The 21794-nt window shown below is 39.0% G+C and overlaps 2 protein-coding genes across 6 annotated transcripts; both read left to right on the forward strand.

Moving 5' to 3' along the window:
• Window positions 1–473: 473 nt before the first annotated feature.
• LOC148415739 (CUE domain-containing protein 1-like) lies at window positions 474–8036 on the forward strand. Of its 5 annotated transcripts, XM_088426954.1 has the most exons (11): window positions 475–661; window positions 1699–2223; window positions 2397–2524; window positions 2840–2966; window positions 3024–3285; window positions 4435–4500; window positions 4661–4738; window positions 4811–4904; window positions 5858–5916; window positions 6393–6462; window positions 6537–8036. In XM_088426954.1, coding segments are annotated over exons 2-11 (1188 nt in total). In that variant the 5' UTR covers window positions 475–661; window positions 1699–1920; the 3' UTR covers window positions 6538–8036. The 5 variants fall into 5 exon arrangements, with proteins under 5 accessions (XP_088283078.1, XP_088283076.1, XP_088283080.1 ...); XM_088426952.1 differs by having other exon boundaries at window positions 474–665; window positions 2840–3285; XM_088426950.1 differs by having other exon boundaries at window positions 474–661; window positions 2840–3285.
• Window positions 8037–8723: 687 nt separating this feature from the next.
• Window positions 8724–20952, forward strand: wsb1 (WD repeat and SOCS box containing 1). The gene is made up of 9 exons (XM_088426949.1): window positions 8724–9061; window positions 10456–10624; window positions 11144–11427; window positions 11601–11732; window positions 11855–11955; window positions 14063–14235; window positions 15612–15725; window positions 18364–18471; window positions 18583–20952. The coding sequence occupies exons 1-9, from the start codon at window positions 9022–9024 to the stop codon at window positions 18743–18745; spliced, it is 1284 nt and encodes a 427-aa protein (XP_088283075.1). The 5' UTR covers window positions 8724–9021; the 3' UTR covers window positions 18746–20952.
• The last annotated feature ends 842 nt before the right edge of the window (window positions 20953–21794 follow it).

A 21794-nucleotide genomic window follows, 5' to 3' on the forward strand; every position in this document is an offset into this window, starting at 1 on the left:
GTTGTACTCTTTGAAACACATTATTTAAATATTTTTGACATTTTTTTCCCCACCCACTTATCGATTGGTCCGTGCAATGATTAATCATTGGTGGGAATGAAAGAACGAGGCCCTACCTTCGAAGCTTGTTATGCAAATTCAGAGAAGGTTGTAACCCAAGCATCAAAGTACTGTATTATGTGTTTGTGTGCTTTTATTTCCAGTATTTTTCTTACACACAGGGTGAATGAGCATCCTCCGAAATCAGAATGACATTTTTGCCAGCAGCTTCATTTCCCCCCAATTTACTGTTTAAAAATAAAAACTTTTTTTATTTAAAAAAAAAAAAGCAAGGGAAAGTGTAACAAAACTAGTCCCATTCCAAAAATTAAAAATAATGTTAAAATAAACATGCTCCCAAGACAGTCTCTTTTAATTTGGCACTGAACTTTCTCCGACATGTTATCACACTGTGTGCACCAAGTAAATGTACACATCCGGTTGCTAGCTGACCTAGCTTCTAAGAGTGAGCAGCTAATAGTGTGGAGGACAAGGCAGTAGACTTGTGTTTCCTATTACAGTACAATGATACGGTCCACCGGCCCTCTACACAGCTGCTTCTTTTGTCAAGACTCTGCTTCAGTGACGATACTCTCTTTTCTTTCCTGGATGCAACCAATCTGTAGGTAACGGTAGCGTAACCGCATTTTGCACACGCCAAAAATACTTAGTTAGCTTTAGGCAATGCTATTTGATTAATTAAATCAAATGTGGACTGTTGCCTCAAATGTGTAATGATACTCTTTTTCAAAATGGACAAGCGGAACAACCGATTTTGTTTGACACGAGTGTCCCCCAACCAGAAAAAAAAAAAAAAAAAAAAACTATTGTTGACGTCCGTATCCGAGACACATTTAAACTGGGCCAATTTGGATTGGGTAAAGCTGGGAGTGTGTTGGGCCTTCTGGACGGTAATTGTGCAGAGGGTGTTTTTAAAGTAGTGTATTTGAACCACCCGATTTAGCTTACGGAAATAAGTTATGTTCTGGAGCCTACCACGTCAAATTCTCAGCATGATCACCACTGGCTTTAATATCGATATTCAAGGGTGCAGCTTTTACGAAGAGGGGAGACATTACCGTTAGCCTGCTAGCAGTGTCTTGCTACGAGGGGAAACAATCACAGGAGGAAAGCCTTGTTAAGGTTGGGTCTTCTCCCAACTAGTTCCTCCTTCACTTTTTCAGTTGTTTAAACATACTATTATTGGCTGTGGGACGGACACGGTTGGTGAGTTTTAAACTCTTAACTTTAAAATCTATTTCATGCAGCGGCGAATGGTGCAGAGAAATAGAATACTGAGGTAGTCTCAGAGAATTAGAATACTGAGGTAGTCATTTTATTTCAATCATGTCCTTCAAAAATTATGATTGGTTGTTATATTAGTTCATCACAGCAAAATTGAAATATTTCAGGCCTTTATTCTTTTGTTTTAACGGAATATGTTACGGGCTTTGAAGAAAAAAGTAGGCTTGATATCCAAGTTTATCAAAGAATTCTGACTTTATCCTCAGAATGCTGACTTTAAAGTCACAACTGCGACTAAAATCAATAGGCAAACGTAAGTTCACTTTGCCACGCGTGAGGAAAATCATTGTAAACATTTGTCAGAATTTATCATAGCAAATTTAGCTAACAAGATGTTCTTTTTTTCTGTCATAGGTCCTAAAACCAAGAACAGACTACATGTGCTCATTACATCCTGTGATAAAGTGTGTCATGCTAAAGGAAACTGCATCCAACTTTATACACTAACGGATTACTAATGACCCAGAATGAACTACTTTACTTATCATAGAATGAGAAACTGACAAAGAGGGAATTTAAGGAACGCTAAAGACACACACATAAGGGCCACCCTAGCACGAGCTTGGCGAAAACTAGATGATGACCAGCCTCTTCCGGCGAAGCAGTAGTAATGGAGGATCCAGAAGCAACGGTGGTAGCGATGGACAGGGCGAGCTCAACAACAGCAGACCTAACCGTCAGGTCCGCCGTCTGGAGTTCAACCAGGCAATGGAGGACTTTAAAATCATGTTTCCCACAATGGACTATGAAGTAATCGAGTGTGTGCTACGTTCCAATAACGGGGCTGTGGATGCCACCATTGACCAGCTTCTACAGATGAGTATTGATGGGCAGGCTTCAGACGATAGCTCGGACTCTGATGACAGCATCCCACCAGAGGTCAGTAGAAAGTGCCCGTGGTCGACGATGCGCAATGAATTTTGATCATTTCCCATGAGGTGTATTAACAGTATTTTACTAAGTTGTCATATCCTGTGGATGCAAAACATACGATAACATGGAGAGATTGAATAGAAAGAGAAAGGGTCACATCATTTGTGTGATTCCTCCAGATTCTGGAAAGGACACTTGAACCAGACAGTTCAGATGAGGAACCACCACCAATCTACTCACCGCCAACATATGACATGCACGTTTTTGACAGAAAATACCCAGAAGCCCCGCCAACACCTCCACCAAGGTAAGGCAGAGGTTCTTGACTTAAAAGTTTATATTTGCTAGCGACTCCTCTAATTGTATCTGGTGACTGGCCATTCAATATCAGTGGTATGTGTATAAATATTGTGCTATATGTCATGGAAAAAAAATGCTTTTTTTGTGAAGCCTGGGAGGGATTAATTGCATTTCCATTCAGTTTAATGGAGAAGTTAATTTTAGAAATAAGGTCATAGAGCAAATAAAACTCAGAATGACTTATAAGAAATTATATGATTTTAATGCAATAAGCAAAATGTTCTTGAGATTCTTTGTCTTTCTACATCATCTCCCTTGATAGATTTGAAGGCCAGCCACCTTCAGGTCACAAGCAGAGCAAAAGATTTCGGAATTGGAACCCTCCATTGCTTGGAAATCTCCCAGATGATTTTCTGAGGATCCTGCCTCAGCAATCAGAAAGTATAAAGGTAAGAAGCAGAAGAGGAGTTGTTCTCACACTAGTGACCGATGCATCTTTTCTGCAGCTTACTCAGGCCAATCTCTCTCAGCTGGGATCATCACCATCCTCATCTTCAGTCTCTTCGACTCATTGGACGGCTCAATCAAATTCCCAGTCTGGAGCTGTAGGCACAACTGGTGGTCCTGGTCTGACGCCAGTAGCTACGGAGCAAGACAAGAAACTGAAGCAGTATCTGGAAGATGAGCGCATTGCCCTTTTTCTTCAGAATGAAGAGTTCATGAGAGAGCTGCAGCGAAACCGGGAGTTTCTTGTTGCCTTAGAGAGAGGTAGATCTTTCACAATTCAGCAACCGTTTTCCTGCATTCCTCTTAAAGGACAATACCATGAAAATTGAACTTGGATGTAACTTAGAATAGTCTGTTCCTAGCTTGTTGGCAGTATCTATTTACCGTCATGTGAAAATAACAGTCTGTTTCTAGCTTGTATAGCAGTATCTATTTCCCGTCATCTAAAAATAACATGACGCAGTAGATCGTGGGCTTGCGGCGTAAATCTCCACTCGCCATTTGTTTTAACTGTAGCGAGTAACTATAATGCAGACTTGCTAATCATCAGTGCATGTCTAGTTTATGTTCAAGTGCATACATCCATGTATATCGAAATTGTTTTTTAATCATTTATTGCTTATTGCATTTTCTAAAAAACAATGACAATGCCTAAAAAAAGGTTGGTAAACGATGCAGCACATAATCTAGAAATGCTAACGCTATAATTTGCAAAGTAGAAAAAGTAAGGATGCACTGCTGACTTTTCGACCACTGGTTTTTAGCCAAAGCAGAATTAAAACTGATACATTCGTCCGTGATCAGATATTGTGATGACGTAAGCATCTGTCTCAATCGCACATGAGGGATGTGGCTTGGGAGGCAACTATTAACAAACTGACATAAAAAAAAATAATACGATTAAGATGCTAGACACTACGACGCTAATCAACTACACTGTCACTGTATGATACAGTACCAACATTAACGCTGGCCACTAACTTTGTATGTAATGCACATGGTGCATTCAAATGCAGTCGGACATTCCGAATTCAGACTGGAAAGTCTGTCAATGCATTAAACGTTAATAACCGCAATTGTCTGAAAATTGGGGGCTTCCTGTTGTAAAAGTTGACACATCACATAGAGTGATGGCGGTGGAACTACTTTGTTTTTTTTACTCAAACAACAAAACATATCTCTAGTCATAGATGTTTACAATACCTAATTCATTAGGTTTCTATTTTCTGTCCTTGTGGTCGGTATGTCAATGAATCAAAATAAAAAATAAACAATATGATAACAAAAGATGGCACCCAATCTTTGGGTCAGAAGATGTCCCCTTGCACCACTCCATCCATGACATTGTATGTTTTCTGCTAGGACTTAATTCTTTTTGGTTCATACACTAACGTCTGCTCCTTGTTTTAGATCGCTTGAAATATGAATCAAAGAAATCAAAGTGCAGTCATTCATCTAGCTCGGAGAATTGCACAGGTACTTATCATTCATAGTCAAGCTGTCATATTGTAGATTTAACAGAATGCTGGTGCAACTGTGATATGCTGATTGATTTGTTAAATGCCCTCATGTGACAATACATCAATCTACATATGTTATGACTACAGTAAGTGTTGCTGTTGTCATTGTGACCTAGAATCGATTCCCGTACCTTCATCGGAGGCTGTGTCAGACGATGCGCTGTTCAGAGACAAACTCAAACATATGGGCAAATGTAAGTCTCCAACTTTAAATACCGTGTGTCTTATTGACTTAACATTCAATCAAATCTATTGTCTTTTATCAGCTACAAGAAAGAAGCTGTTTGAAATTGCCAAAACGTTCTCAGAAAAGACAAAGAGAAGAAAGTCAAAAAGGAGAACCCTTCTGAAGCATCAGTCGTATCCTGAGTTTTATCCCGTTATTTTCATATGTGCTTGAATACACGCGAACAACATTGTTGATACATGTGTTTGAAAAATATGAGACTTGATTTTGTTAAAACGTAGTTTTGGCAGGGCAAGAGAATGCGCTTCAGTCAAACTAAATTAGACTGAAGCTTTCTGGCAAGACATGTATACAAATAAACCTCAAACACTAACTGCGGAAATAAATGCAAACCGTCCCAGAGATTTATAGGTTGTTATTTTTTTAAGTCCAGATTTGAGCCCAAATATTTTTCTTCGTCTCAACATGTTTAAGGGTTTCGCTAAGGGATAGTCTAAGAATGGCAGGTATTGAATGAATCTAATTCTAATCAGTTACTTAAGTACTGATTAGTAATCTGTTACTTTAGTACTAAGGTCATTTTACTTGAGGTCCTAAAGTCATCGATTACTTTGGGTAGTTTACTACTCAACAGATAACTTTACCTATAGTAATTGGTTACATTAGTACTTTTACTACCGAATACAATTGGTTACTTGAGTAATTTCGAACTTAAAGAACTCAATTACTCTAGTACTTGATTCATTTAACACCAGCCGTTTTTAGATTCTCCTTTTAGCTAAAATGCTTGAGAAGAATATAATTTGCCCGGGATTGAATGTCTAGAGATACAGGTTTCACTTTTTAAAGCAAACTGTTCAAATAAATCAACTTTCGCTCCATATTCCCACTTTGGCAACCCGACTGTATGTTGCTGTAACTGTTAGCTAAAACAGCATGAGTGTGAAGCGAATTAAATGAAGTGTCACAGCTAGTTCTGGTAAATTAAAATTCTTATATTCAGACTTTGGATTAACTAATTCCTTGTGTGGCAGTACTATGGAAATTGCCATGTATATTTTAGAAACTACTGCAAAAGACTGAACAGTATTTACATAATTTTCAACAGTTTTCTTAACTTTACCAGATTGGGCACTGCACATTCCACAGCCAATCTCCTTGACGACGTGGAAGGAAACTCGTGCGGTAAGAAATGGATGCCGTGTGTGAACCCTCGTATCCAACCAGGCAGGGGAAATTCTCGGGTCAGAGGTTAAGTGGTGCTGCACTACTGACTAATGTAATAGTTTTGTACATTTTACCGCCAATTCCTTCCCTCATCGAAAGCAGAACCTTTTTTGCGTCATCTGTTAGCTTGTCGGTAGTACATTGGCTTTAATGTTAACACAGGACACAAAGCTTGCTTAGGGTCACCAGATGCCTCGTTTTAACCTGGGCAGTCCCTTTTTTAAACTTAGTCTCCCTTCTGTTTTCTTTCAATTCAACAAGCCAATTGTTTGGGCCATCTGAATGGTCAGTCACACAAGTGTAATACCGATTGTTATGATAAACCAATTAACTCTTGTTCTTTCATTATTGTAAATACGCGGACTGTACAAAGTACTTGTGAGATTTCATTTACAGTCATTGTACATTCTGATATGTATTTTGTCTGTGCATAGAGGAAGAATGTCAGTCAAGAAGGGCTGTCACTCAGGAAGAAAATGAGCAACGCAATGAGCCAGATTCATGGTAAACTCGTCAGCACTCAACTTTTCCTGCAAATGCAAGACATCCTCAAAAAATTAAATTGTTTTGTTCTCCAGATCCTCCCACGGCTACCGTATCACCGTTACCATTGTGACAGCGGATCAGTTGTGGCCTTGAAGGTTTTCCCATCCCTCTCCACCCAGACCCATCACAATCATTTGTTGTGACGCTCCAAATCCTTCTTTTTAAGGAAAAGACCTGGATTCACAACAGAGTTGGACTAACTGTCACTAAATACATTATTTCTGTATAATAGTTTGTTGACATACCATATTAATTACAAAAGAAAATGTGTTAGTCTTCACCCTGCCCTCAAAAGTGTTCTTAGGGCTTCAGTAGCTGGAGTAAGGATACTGCCTTTGTTACTTTTCCCTGTACTGTAGCATATTATGTCTGTGATTAAGCATCCTCAGGTTGGGCATTTCAAATCCAAAACATGGAAAGTGCCCCTTTACATACACACAACTTTATCGTGAGATTTTTTTTCTCCCCCAGAATTTGGTGTTGCTGAAATATATTTTTCCCGCATCACAAATGTTATGGCCATCAAAGCTGAAACTGCCCATAAGTCCTCAGTAACCATGACAACAAGTTCATCATTTGAACGTATAGGACCAAGGATATGTATGGTGCATATAATTTCAGTTTTTTTTTTTAATTGTGCACCAACCAGAGCACCAATCATATAAAATACTTAATGCAACTGTGCTTTTCTTTCCTTTTTTGAAAAACAAAAAAAATATATATCTTGTGACATTATTACACCATTATAACCTGTAGACAGTCGCATGAGGGCTCTGGTTGCCGTTTTATTCAGTTTACTGAACACACACAAAGCAAAGAAGTATATTTGTATATTTTTTTTGTCTTTATAACCTAACTATTCATCTTCATTGGGTGCTTCTCAAATGCAAATTATTTTAGTCACCTCTGGTGGGACAATCATTGAAGAGTAACTGAGCGGATTGACTGAAAGTTCTCACAAAATGTCAAAAATTGAATTTCTGTCCCCAAAGGAAAACAAAGGATAATTTAGAATCTATTAAAGTAACATCAAAGCAGAGAGGTGTTCAACATAGAAAAGTACAAACTAAAGGTAAACGTAACACAATAAAAAAAAATCACTAAATGTGCAAACTAAAATTAACTTAGAAAAAGTACCCAGACTTAACTGAAACGAGACAGAGCCTTTTCTGAGGAACAACCCCAAAAACATAGTTACAGAATCTGTGCAAGATTGGAACAAGTGTGACTCGGGCCTATTAAAAGAAAAAAAAAATCACATCTAACCTTTAGGTCACGTAGTCGGTAGGTCAAGTATTTTTTTTTTTTTTTTTTTTTTTACAACTCATGTAAAGTCTTTCACCAACTATTCAAAAGTATATGTATAGATACTAACTGTTGTTTTGTGGAGATCCCTTGATGTTTTTTTGGTAATTTTGGAATTGCCCATCTCTTAACAAATTATGGAAAAAAATGTTTCTCATATCATTTCTAAACCACATAATTAGAAATGTCACATTTGCATTTTTGAAAATAAATACGAATGACAACAATTCTCTCGCTTGATTTCTTTTTTCTTCTTTCACAAAAAGATATCCCCTTGCTTTTCATTATTAGTTTCGCTTTCCTTTGGATACGAATGTTTGTCTTACGTGATGCCAGGGATTGTTATTTTTGTTTGTGTTTTGTAGCACCCACAGATGTGAGGATTACTTGAAAATGATAACCTTTTTTCTTTTTTTTGCAAAGAAATGTACGAAAACGTTTTTCTTCAAGTTAGCAACATTAACGAGTGATAATTGTAAAATGGCCGCTGGAGGCCTCCCTCCTCCCTATAGCGAATAATCGGCATTTTGAGTCCATTCATAAATCCATGGATTTGACTTCCCGCAGAGATCCGCTTCATTGCTATGCGAGTATTAACTTCCACTGACAATAATGACTGTACACGATGACATTGTAGAAATATAAGCTCGTAATATTTCGAACGTGTATTCCTGTGTTACAAGCTTTGAACTGAATGCACGCGGGTCTTTTTCATCTTGCTAATAAAATAAGTTTGAATAATAGAAAAAAATACTGGAATATTTCTTATGACGGTATTCTTGGGAAAAACAAAACACTTGTGGAGCAATAACGCCACAAGAGGGAGTTAATAGTATTGCTATGGAAACTGTGTTGACGTAAAGGAAATACCGCCCACTCTGAAGCAACCCCCCCCCCCCCCCCCAGCTCTTACCCCACCCAGAAAAAAATAGGTTGATATACATTTCCGTCTTCGTTTTGTTGTTAGACTTAGTTGTACCGCCCGTTTTGTATCATCACATTCAAAAGAATAGTTGAATCACAAGTCGAATTAACAGCGGTATCGAAGAGGTTTTTAGAGCGACTGCGTTTTCTATCAAGGAGTGCGGTTTCGAGGCGGAGGGATCTGAAGAGTGGGGAAAGCCGCCTGCTTCCGCAACCGTCGAATTTGCACTTTAATTTTCGTTTTACGTCGGTGCTCGGCTTTTCCTGTTGGTCTCTGTCTTCATTTAGATGGCAAGCTTCCCAGACTCTATAAACGAAAATGATATAGGTAAGTACAGTTGCCAACGTGGACCCTTTTCTATTTTCTGGGCTGGGGAAGGCACGGATCGACGAGTTAACAACCGCAGTTTCGATAACCTCTTCATCCGGAAAGGCCTTCCCGGCGAATTGTTTATTGTTTGAAATAATGTTAACCAAATGCCATAATTTTGTCATTACTGTATAATTGATTTCACATTGCATTGTTATAGCATGCTGAATTTAAATGATCGACCTTGTCGGTTCATGAATTTTTGGTTTCTGCGATGAGTGGGTCACGTCCTAGTTCGTGTCTGGAATGTGGGTCCACAAGTTGCATTGTTTGGTTTACTTTCGTCAGAATGGCAACGTCGTAATGCTTTATTATTATTGTTATTATTATTGTTGTTGTTATTATTATTATTTGGTCATTATTAACCATATCAAAATAGTTACAAAGGTAAACGCTGCATCGGACGTACGTGCCCCCCCCCCCCATTAGTTGTGTACGTGCTGTTCTGCACGTTTCATTTTTAAATCATAAAACACAAACGTCAAACTACTTTTACCATAGATATATCTTAAGTATGATCATAAACGATTGACACTACCTTATAGCAAAACAAAATAAAAAACTATGCTGAGACAAAGCTATTTGTGCTTTGTCTCAGCATAGTTTTTCCTTTACATTAACCAGTTTATTGGCCTAAACTCAATTACTTTACATTCACATGGCTCCAATGTATAGCCATGACAAAAAGCATACTCTGAATCTTTGAATAATAAAAGAATTTCATCCAATATTATTCCACACTTTTTTGATGTTTTAACTTGCGCAAAATGCATCTAGCTATCAACACATTCCAATTTCAACCTCTTCCAAAAATTGAGGCCTCAATACTATTTTTTTATGCCATATTTGTAGAGTTGGGCAAAGTTGTTATATCGACCCGTTGACAAAATGCCTAGTATTCTAAAAAAATATATATATATGTGGCAGCTGTCACTCTTTTGTAACCAAATTGCAAGTGTGACAATTTTTTTTTCCATATTGTGAAGGTTTCTTAGTTGACCAAAGCCATGCAGCTCTGTGCAACATTGCGATTGCATATCAAAGTTGACATGCGAGAGGAGTAATGTAAGAGTCTGGTTATATAATTCTCAGTAAATATTTATAGTTTGGGCACCCAAAGCTGTGTCACAAAGATAGTTACAGATAACATAAATCTTATTTTCATTGCATAACCAGTTTGGTTGATCTTTTTTCATAGTGACCTTTGGTAATCCGAATCAAACACACTGAAACTGCTCTTGTGAATTCGCACAATTTGTTCATATTTATACATTGGTCTCCCTAGGTCTGGAATTCTCAGGGCTTGAGCAAACACATCAATAAATCAAACTTTTTTTTTTTTTTAAATACAGGAAAGGCGAAGTTCATTGGTGAACTCCTGGTGCCTGTTGCTCCCTTTGACCAGAAGTCTGGGCGTGAAGCTCGGACCGTAGCTTTTGCGCCCAATGGTTCTTACTTTGCTTGGTCTCAGGGGCATCGCATCGTCAGGCTTATTCCCTGGACAAAATGTCTGACCAATTTGTAAGTATCTTAAAAAACACTTCTTTGATGAAAAATGTAGTTTTGTTGATTATTTTAATAGGACACCTATTTAAGTCTTTAACGAGTCTCTTTACATTATATAATTGTAAGTAGACAATGATCAATTGCCCAGATCCAATGCACGTATTTTAGATATATCTTAAAATAGATTGATAGAATTTGTCAAAATTTGAATCCATTCGTTAGTCTCAATGAACAAAAGCCCCATTTTCTGCTGAAGATAAGCAAAGCCAAAGCATAATGCTGCCATCAGCACTTTGTATACATTTGTCATTTTGAATGTTAGGGAAAATGCTGATAAAGCAGAATGCTACTTTGTAATCTGTATGCGGAAGGGATGTTATGACACAAGACACAAACCTAACATATTTATGATAAGGGAGCTGAGAACAAAGTTTTTTTAAACTAAAGCATTCTAAAGAATTGAGAACAATGTATGGCTAAATGAAGTAGTTTTTGCCATTTTGTCTCATTGAATATATATTTATTCTGTTTCAGTTCAGTGGGCCAGGATGGAGAAGGCACTAATGCCTTAAGTCCCCGTCGCTTTTCCCGTCAGAACAGTGATGGAGTCCAATACACTCAGACAGCTGGTGATCCCAGAGAGCACACCATCGACTGTGGCGACATCGTCTGGGGTTTGGCATTTGGCTCATCTGTTCCCGAAAAGCAGAGCCGCTGTGTTAACATTGAATGGCACCGGTTTAAATTTGGCCAAGACCAGTTGCTACTGGCAACTGGCCTCAACAATGGTCGAATCAAAATCTGGGATGTTTACACTGGTGAGGATACATAAAAATGAACATTTTTGAGATGCAGAAATTCCTCTTTGCCTGTGATTTGTCCTGGCAGAAACCGAGCAAATTACTGATGTTTTGTCTTTCTCCCTTATGTTAGGAGATAGCCATGGTAGTAGTCATTTCCATTAATCCTTTGTTTTGATGGCCTTTTACAGGTAAACTGTTGCTGAATCTCATGGATCATTCTGATGTAGTGCAAGACTTAACCTTTGCTCCTGATGGCAGCCTCATGCTGGTCTCTGCATCCAAAGACAAGACCCTTCGTGTGTGGGACCTCAAAGATGATGGTGTGCTTATAGCTATTTAGTAAAACCGAACTGAAGCCCTGCTTAAAATATCCCGACCCTTATATTCTTTATCTTTAACTCATTTAAATCATCCCTGATCAGTATGTGATTTGTTTCTGTAGGTAACATGGTGAAAGTTTTGCGGGGTCACCAGAATTTGGTCTACTGCAGCGCCTTTTCCCCCGACTCCTCCATCCTGTGCTCTGTTGGTGCAGGCAAAGCAGTACGTAAACATGTTCCTCCTAATTCACTTTGAAATGATTTGCTAGCTTATTGTTGTGCTATTGCTTGTAGCCATGCTCAAATCCATGCTCAATGAATCTAGAAATTGAATGAAATCCAACCCATCCCAGCACTCCTCACCTTTGTTTACACTAAAAGCGAATTTGCTCTGTGTCGTAAGTGAGGTGACCTGCATCTAGATTTTGTCTGGTTTTGTCTACTGTGGGGGGGAAACTGCTTTTGGAGTATTGAGGATTGAATTTTGCAAAACTCACAACTAACTGTTTGTACACACATCTACCTACTTCTAATTTAGTATTAACTGAAGTGGAAAAAAAACACTCAAGTATTCAGCTTTATTTAGCTTAATTTACATTGATTGTGATTTAAAAAAACAAAACAAAAAAAAACATGTCCTTTAAGCACTTCCTGCCATTTATGACTGATTGGCCACGTATAAAGTTTGCAATCGATAACATGTTAACTTTCCTTCTTTAAAACATGTTTATTCAGTAAAACCGGCCACCATCAACAGAAAGTTTAAATTTTCAATGAGACTGATCAAACAGTAGTAGACATGTAGTTGGTAGTACCTTTGACAGGCTGTGTGTGTCCCTACAGTGTGTGTGTCTTGCTCTCCCTGTCACAGGTGGTGGCAGAACTCAGTGTGTGATTGGTTTTGAGGGGAGCGCCGCGCTGACATTTTGAGCAGCCGGTGCAAACCGCGGATGCGCATTGCCCCAAAGGCCTGCCAGGGGCAACTTGGCACCTGACCTGCAAGGTCAATCTGTACGTAGGTGCTGCTCCGTGTCTGTCTACCTCTACTGTCGCAGTTCTTATTTATTTTTAATAATTTCATCTAAAAACTATCATTAAACTGGCCATTAATTTTAGTCCCTCTGTACCCCACCCTCCCCTTTACACCATTGCCTTTTCCCTAAATTCACCCCCTCACCTATCTCAGGATAGTATGTTCACCATCTATCAACACATATTAGATATTGTTTTGTCATTTGGTCGGGTGTTTTTTTTTTTTTTTTTTTTTTTTTGTGGACTTCAATATCACCTATGTGGCCTGCCCTATGTTATCTCCTGCCAGGATGTGGTAGATACCCTGAGATGGTTATAGATGAACAGAAAAAATAGTCACTAATATCAAAAAAATAATACTTTCAAATATGAAGTGTTGCCCAAACAATGTAGAAAATCCCATCCCGCTTCATCTAATGATCCCATGTATTTACATTTTTTACGTCTAGAGTTTCTTGACTGCCACTTGGACGCATTAGATCAACTTGCATAGGGATCCATTAACACGAGCAATTTTACATAAGAAATGAGTTAATCACTGGGGGGAAACTAACCATCTCAAGCCACTCTTTCAAACGATGCAAACAAGCTGAAGGCTGAAGTTGCATATTAAAAATATTAGGGGTTTCCCTGAACACCACTGATACTAATAAATGCAGGTCATAGCTCTCCAGAAATTGTCGTTATGTGTGACTGTGTGCATGGGTGTGTGGATGCTTATGTATACTTTGCCAGAGGTGTCAACCCTTTGGCCATAAAATATTCTTTTCTCTTGCAGTATCTGTCTCTCTTCGTAGGCTTCTGCCGGAGGTGCGAGCCTATTGTAAACAGAGAGAACTAAAACTCTGAAAGGGGAAACCAGTGGAGTAACATTATGTTACCTTAAGTTACTATTTGTTTTATACTTTCTTTTTTTTCTAAGAATGTAAATGATAATGTAGTAATAGCTAGCTTAAGTCCTTGTTTGAGCATTGTATAAAGTTAAAGATTCTTGTAGTTTTGATACAACTGAGAATGTTTGTTGTAGTCTGCAAAAATGTGACTTTTAGTCTTTAATACGAATGTTGCATTTTGACTTGTAACCTTGCTTTTATGTGTAGCATGTGCACTTTTGTTTGCTTTGAATTTTTTACTTTTAAATATATCCATTGGCACAGAGCATCACCTAATTGCCTTTAATTCCTCTTAATTTATTTGTTAAGCACTCTATGTGCAGACTGTAATGGTAGATCTATGATAGTACAATTAACCATTCTCATCACTCCGTGGATTTTAACACACCTTTCTTCGCTTTGCAGGTGTTTTTGTGGAACATGGACAAATACACGTTAATCCGGAAGCTGGAGGGGCACCACAATGACGTGGTGTCTTGTGAGTTTTCACCAGATGGTGCGCTGTTGGCCACTGCCTCCTATGACACCCGGGTCATTGTCTGGGATCACCATAAGTCCACCATCCTTCTAGAGCTGGGGTAAGTTCTGCATCATCGCCATTCGTTCAATTGTTTTCCTTTCACTCTGTAAAAAAAGGATCCATTTAGTGAATGAATGTGTTCAGTGAATTTAAAGTCTACACATCTGTTGTTGAAATGTATTTGTAATTGCTCGCTTGGCGTATTCCTCCAAAGTATGGTCTTTCTGTGACACCGTAGCGCACATGCTGCATTCAAGTAACACTAGTAAACGGCAACTCTTAGTTCTACACCATGCGGCTTTAAGGAAAATTGAAAGCTACTGAAACGTAAATGGTGGTTCTCCAAATGGCGTGTTTCAACTCCATCCACAGTTGTCCAAGAGGATTTAGATCAGGATTTATAGAATGACTCTTCAAAATGGCCTGTTCTTTTACACACCCCAACTAAAGGACCCGCAAAATCTCTGCATAGGCCTGTTACAATAATAACTAATTGACTTAAGGTTCAATTTCAGAAAAGTAGATGCCATAGTTTCAATGTTCATTTGGCATGTGGGTTTGTTTACATAGCTGGGTTAGGGTCAACATTCACTTTGGCAGCTCTGTCCTTTTTCCTGTCCGTCTACTTTTTTGCAGCTCTGAGAGTTGGCACTCACAAACATGCTCACTGGAGCCGACACTATTTTTTTTAGCAGTTCTGCAAACATTTGCTGTACCAGCCAGGAACTTAACTTGACTGGCAACTGGATCTAGATGCCGGTTTCAAGATCAAAATACCGAGTCTGTAAAGCTCCAACGAAAGATCTGATGCATCAGGAGAAAGATGACTCCTTGCTTAAAATTACTATGTTTATACCAACATGTCAATGTGCATCATATACTGTAAGACAGATTTAATACCTTGAGCTTTTAATCTGAAATCAACTTTTTTTCATGATTTGCAAGGGTAAAATCTCATGGAAAACCAGCCAAAATTTTTTTTTGTATTAATACTGAAATAATGATCTTGGCTCTACATATACATTATCCACATTGCAGTCATTGTGCGAGTGTCTCCGTTACAGTTTGTTCTGTTTATAGCGTTGTGCATAGCTACAACAAGAGCTCATCTCAAATCTAAATTCCACTTTTCAAACTTGCAATTCACATTAGAGAAGCATGAAGCTATCCACTCGTCCCAGTGAACCGATCTGTAAAAAAATGAGACATGTCTGAGTTCTAGGCACTCAACATTTGGAGTCTAACAAAAGGAGAAAGTAGGTTTTTGACTTGAGTAAGTGCGACTTTAAATTGACTGTCTATGGGCTACTTTTAGCAGTTGGAGTGTTGATTGATTGTTGGTTTGAAATGACTAGGAATCACAACAATGTATTCATATTAGTGGGGGTGGGGGAAGACGTTTCCTTTTCATGAAGCCAATCGATCTTTTTGCAGCCACCTCTTTCCTCCACCGTCACCCATTTTCGCTGGAGGGTCGAATGACCGCTGGGTTCGCTACGTGAGCTTCTGTCCCGACGGCCGCCACATCGCCAGCATTACTGATGACAGGTTAGGTCTTTTGTTCCCTTTTGCACACTGCCTCTTTGAAAACAGCCATGGGGACTGCAAGTGACCTTTGGAGTCTGTTTTTTTTCTCAATGTTTCCTGTGGTTAGTGGTGCATAAATGTTCCATGACTCTGTTAATGTTTTATCAGGTGCTTGTTTTTCTTGGCAGCAGTTTCAGAAGTTTTATTTTCTTTGCTATTTGGACTTGCACACACTGGTAAATTGTCATTCAAAACACAAAATATTGGCTGTGTTTTGATGTAGGATCAAAGATTGTGGCGCATCTCAACATGAATGATTCCGCTTTTCCATTAGCCTTAAATGCAGAGGTGGGCATTTTAAATCATTTTTCTTTTTTTGTTCTTTTTTTCTCAATTCCCAGAATTTATGGGGGTCTCTGTAGGTGTGATTTTTTTTTTTTACTTTAATGTACTGGCCCTAATATGTACCAGGGAAGAAAGAGTGCATTCTGCGAGCGACATGCAAAGCTGACTGACAGCGTCCATTTGTTTTGCATGACTAATTCAGTCTCATTCATTCGGAACCCTCTCTAAATCAATCCTTCATCCTCACTTGGCGAGGTTCTGTTTTGCGGCTTCAACATTTCATCCATGAGTACATATGGAAGTGTAATTATAGTTCAATGTTGTAAGAAAACTGTTACTTGTATTTTATAGACTGAATTCTTATGACTTAGGCAACAGCCGGCAGATAACTAATCTTGCTCGCGTTAAATCAAGAAATGGGCACATGGGTACCCTCCTGCATTGCTGTCGGCCAATCCGATGACAGTGATGACTTGGCTCAGAAAGCCTACGTTTTAGAGCCATTCCTAGGATGGTTTTTAAAAGGGTTCCATTTTAACTACTTTGCCTCGCAAAAGCCCCCACTTGGCAAGGCTGTCTGGGTGTGGAACTGCGCTAATGGAAAAGCGATGTAAGTGTACTTTATCAGTGATTCTGTGTGGTACCTGCACCACTAGTGGATCTTTAAAAGAATCCCTGTCTGTGTCATGTGTTTTGGTTCAGTGTTGTGTTGGAATTCCCATGGCACTTCGTGACCAATTGGACTTAATACTGTTTAATTTTTAATTGTTGGCCATTATGGTGGTACTCAGAGTGGTCAGTATTTTTCTCGTACTCCTGAGTAAAAGGTTTGAAAACAACTACTCAGCATTTTCATTGGGGGCATACAAAAACAAACTTAAGGTTCAAGCGTGACGCTGCATGCCAAAGCGGACTGCAGATTTCTGAGCGGCCATCTTATCAACAAAGCCCTTGTCTGCAGTCATTCCTTTACTAAGAGTCTTCCTGTGTTCACGTAATCAGCAATTTGGTGCAGAAAAGCTTCACTATTTGCTGTTTATTCAAATTAAATGGCACTTGAGGGCACAGAGCAGCTACAGTATGCGGCTTTGTTCGAATGAGTCACATGGCTGTCATCATGAGGCTATTTATCAAGCTTACTGCTGGCTGACCAAGCACTGAACTTTTGGTTTTTGGCGGGGAACATGTGCAATACCAAATAATGTTGCATAATAAATGTCCTGCTTTGTGTCCTGTCGCAGGACTTTGTCGGATGATATTTTTCTAGTTGTATGCGGTCTGATTTGACAAAGTAGAATTATGCAACGTCGATTAACAGGGGGCCATGGGTCAATCCATCCACTTGCTACTTGCTATGTGGATTTGATGTTAGTTACATATTTCGTTAAAGCTCTTTGTTTACAAAGTTAAATTCCTGGACTAGCAAGGGTTGACCGCACCGTCGTTCATCATTAACCAACAGGAAGCAGTAAAGTCGTAGTGAGAGTACATGTGTGTGTGGAAAAAAACTTTGAGGCCATAAATACAAAACAATAAAGATGGCAACTGAGCATGCCTTCTTGTGTCACATGGCCATGTGTTCAGCAAGCAAATTTAGGTCTCAAAGGAAGGGAAAGAACCGTAAAACTCCAAAACAGCGAAATGGCGGACAAGAGTAAAACATAAATTTGCATGAAAATGTATATTTTGATTCATAAAATAATACATTCCTATCAAGAAAAATTGATGATTTTCTAGTGGCAAAAAGTCATAAAAAAATTAAACATTAAACTATTACTGATGTGTGCGTGCATATTTTCAAACCAAATGATTTTGTAAATGAACCCCCCCCCCAAAAAAAAATTTACACTTTTTCATAGATGTTTACCACAACCTGAGGTGCCTGCTCTGAACATACTGAATTTACAATATTACAAATGTATGTAACAAAGTACATTGAAAGACAAATACATAAGGTTTATCAAGAAAAAAATGCATCCCAACGTGTTTTTATATACTTGTAGTCACTCACGGAACCTGTTTGTTGAGACATCATAGTTGAAAGTTGATTATGTTCAGTGCGGCATTTTCTTGATCAGATTCTAAGGCTTGCAAATTTCCAGTCAATACCGAAAGAATGTCCGTCAATCTGTCACCGACAAAACCCGTTTTGCAAGGCCAGTGTGCGATAAATACACACCATCCACCAAATAGAGAAGACTATTTGTGTATTTGTATCCATTGAAATGTGATGACTTATTCAGACTTAACGATGAAGCTACATTTGATCCGGTCCAAGTTGCTTGATGTGGATTTCTTCCTTTTCTTTGCTTAGACTGGTCCGTTTTTGGAGTATTGAAGAAAGAGCTCCTCAGGCCATTGCCTCTCTCTCGAATGGCCTTTGCTGTGCCTTCTCTCCTGAAGGAAGTGTCCTTGCAGCCGGGTAAGATGCTGATTTGCATTTCTTCGGACGTGTCAAAATAAGAGTGCAATGGAGATTTTTTTTGTCGCAGTTTTCAAACGGTGTGCGGTTGTCTTTTCTTTTTTTTTGTAGAACCGGCGACGGCAGCGTGCACTTTTGGGAGTGCCCTCGTAGCACCGCCAGCCTGCAGCACTTGTGCAGGATGGCTCTCAGGCGAGTGATGACCACGCAGCAGGTGGAGTCGTTAGCCATCCCCACGCCGCTCCGCGACTACCTGTCCTACAAAGTCATCTGATTCTCCTCAAGCTCATGCTGCTCCCTGCGCAGCGTGCTGCAAAGCTGACAGCGAATCACTTTTGCCTCTGGATTTATTTTCAACGAACTCTGTTGTAAGGTTTGTGAAAGTTGAGAGGGTGCTAATTTCCTTTGAATAGCATCGCCTCAAATTCCCAGGACGTAGTCACAGAGTAGGATGTTATTTTGTACATATTTATTTTTGTAATGGCATCTTATACGAAGGTGTGCTGGGAGCCAGTGCGTCATCAATGCCTGTAAGGTCAACTTTTCTGCTGCGTCGGTTCTCAATTTTGAAATGACTACGTATTCTGCTTCTTCTGTCTCGGGCTCACCTCAACAGTCTTCGTCTTTTCTCCTGACTTGAAACGGCTCTTGCACTTAGTGCAAGGGGCTTTGTCGTGACAAATTGTTGAAATGTCTTGTCTGTTTGCACACGGGTGAGATCAAGGTGGAACGTAAACTTAAACCTCTTTCACACTGGCATCTTAGTCAGTCCCACCCCACCCGCCTTTCCCCGGCTTACTTTGCTTGTTGTTGTTAAAGAGCCCGAAACCGGATTTTGTTGGCTTCCATCCTATCAGACGTGAAAGGCTGCCGACCATGTGACCAAAGTGTTTAACACCCCAAGACTCACCGACTTAGATTTGGTTGCATAACGTGCTTCTCGTCTGCTGTTAAAATGACGCGCGCTGCATCACTGTGTGCCGTAACAATGCTAAGAGACAAAAAGATCGGAGTTTGTTTCGGATTCCTATGATAATCAGACTCGGAGATGAAAAAAAAAAAGAATCGAAGTGGCTGAGTAACACCTCCCGTGCAGACCTTTCGTATGAACTTGTGTGTTCAGCAATCACTTTGTCAAAAAAGCCTTCCCAGAATGCCTTGCCTCTGATTTGCAGCAAGCATCCTACTGTATAGGCTACACTTGTGTTTGAATGAGACAAACGAGTATGAACATATGATCAAAATAAAGCGCTATATAAGAAATACATTTACCATTGTGATCAAAATGAATTTCTTAATTTTTGGATCACAGGGTCGATTCGGCCGTTAGGTGGCACGCTTATATAAATACAGATAGCAAATGCAGATATTTGGCGCGAGTTCTAGAATTTTCGTCAAAGTTTTAAAAAGCACTCAATATCCAACCTCCAACTTCCTTCTAAAACCCTAATTTGCAAGCATTGGAGTGGCAGTGTTTGTGGCATTTTTATTTTTTGCATATTTTTAGTGATGGAAAAGTGAAGCCTCAAGAAGCACTTATTATTTTTCACCCCTCTAGATGGCTCTATTGGTTTGAATATGAAGGCTAGTGCAATGGAAACGCAATTGATTTCCACTGCATTTTTACACCATGATTGCCATCTAGAGGACCAAAATGATCAAAAGTGCTTCATGAGGCTTCATTTGCCCATCACTATCTCCCACCTTTTGTCTAAATAGCATTCTCACCCTACTGTTTTGTGACCTGCTCAACCAAATTGTGACTTTCCTTTTCTCAAATAAGCCTGCATTGTGTTTTTCTGCCCTCCCAGGGCAACATTACATCCTTGAAAAGCAGTGTTTAATGACCTCTAATGAAAACAAAGCACCTCTTACACTAACTTGTGTCAAAGCTTCATACTCGTAAGTGAGCTATGTATTGTAAATACAATGACTGTAAATTCAAATCACTTTTTACCCTCAAGAAATGTGAACGTGTAAGATAAAAACCCTGTCTTACAGTCGGAGCTCAAAGAAACATTTTACTGGCTTTAAATACTAAATTTCTGTGTCCCGTATCTCCTGATTGACACAAGCAGGAATTGTGCTAGTACATCTTTGGCTTTGTAAGGATCATTGTGATTCCAGTCTCATTAGATGCAGGTTTGCTTGATTACTAATATGCACAGGTAATGCTTTAAGACGCTCAATTTGTACTGTATGTGTGCGAGGACGCGAAGAAGGGAAAGTGAGCACTATGTTGAGTTTTGAGTTAATGTAAGCGCATCAGTGCAGAGCAGTTGTCAGATACTTCTGAGCAATAAATTCTCAGCAGCTGAAGGTTGCATGACCCAACATGAAAGTACTTTTTAACTTTGGGATTGAACATACATCTGAAGTTTGATGCAGTATGAAAGCTTAAATTATCAACTGAATGTAAGCTCCTGCCATTTTACGGTAGTTTTTTTTTTTTGTAGTTTCAATAAAGATTTTTTGACAATACATTTTTATCAGCTTCTTTTTTGTAGTAGTTTGAAAATACATTTGTGTAACTCTTGTTTTTGAGGACTGCTTTACTTTCATACAATTGGCTGTCTCTCGGCCAAAATCAGCCTCTTTTAGCCAAACACTCGGGTGGGGGGAAAAAAAATGCCAGTTTTTTGACATTATTATCTGTATTTGTACACTGGTTTTGAAGAGACAAAAGTTGTCCATCATGGGAAAAGGAGGCTCATTTCTCAGGGGCGGTTTTCTAAGTCATTATTGATGGATTCTCCAAACCAAAAGGATAAAATTGAAAAAGCAAGCTCTCATATTCCTGATTTAGTTGCCCATCCCTGACTTTCCCATTCCTTTTCTTCCTCTGTCATCTCCGTGCTCCAAAAAAGCTCAACTTGTTTTCTTAAGTATTACATTTTTTTGCATTCAGCACTTTCATTTTGTCATATGATTGCTGAACCTGCCAAATATGTTGATACTGTGCCAACTGACTGTAAGAAGGACTTTTTTTTTTCATTCCTGTCACATGTTTTCCACATGATGTTGATTTCAACAAGTAGAGGAAATGAGTCACCGTTTTGCTATGCACTCAAGGTCAAGAGGTGTAGCGAAAAGAAGCAGAGTAAAGGTCTAAAACTCATAATGTGTTCCACCCCCATTTTCTACTTTTTACACCATATCTAAAGAATTAAGCACAAACAACTTTCAAACCATGACCAATTTAATAGCTGAACGTGAGAGCAAACAAGCAGTATCTGGTGTTTGTGTACAGTACATGCCAGTGTCATGTGACAAGATGTTCTGGTTGTTTTTCTGAAGAAAGACACAACTTTCATCTGTACATT

This window comes from Hippichthys cyanospilos, chromosome 11, assembly GCF_059441005.1.
Source record: "Hippichthys cyanospilos isolate Australia breed blue-spotted pipefish chromosome 11, RoL_Hcya_1.0, whole genome shotgun sequence".
NCBI classification, from domain to species: domain Eukaryota; kingdom Metazoa; phylum Chordata; class Actinopteri; order Syngnathiformes; family Syngnathidae; genus Hippichthys; species Hippichthys cyanospilos.

Bases quoted from the DNA above. Each gene is read 5' to 3' on its own strand.
- LOC148415739 (XM_088426952.1), top strand. From the start codon at position 1,921: ATGATGACCAGCCTCTTCCGGCGAAGCAGTAGTAATGGAGGATCCAGA. The intron at 4,501-4,660 runs GTACTTATCATT...ATTGTGACCTAG, and splicing joins TAGCTCGGAGAATTGCACAG to AATCGATTCCCGTACCTTCA. The intron at 4,905-5,857 runs GTATCCTGAGTT...TAACTTTACCAG, and splicing joins ACCCTTCTGAAGCATCAGTC to ATTGGGCACTGCACATTCCA.
- wsb1 (XM_088426949.1), top strand. From the start codon at position 9,022: ATGGCAAGCTTCCCAGACTCTATAAACGAAAATGATATAG. The intron at 9,062-10,455 runs GTAAGTACAGTT...TTTTAAATACAG, and splicing joins TATAAACGAAAATGATATAG to GAAAGGCGAAGTTCATTGGT. The intron at 11,733-11,854 runs GTGTGCTTATAG...TTGTTTCTGTAG, and splicing joins GTGGGACCTCAAAGATGATG to GTAACATGGTGAAAGTTTTG.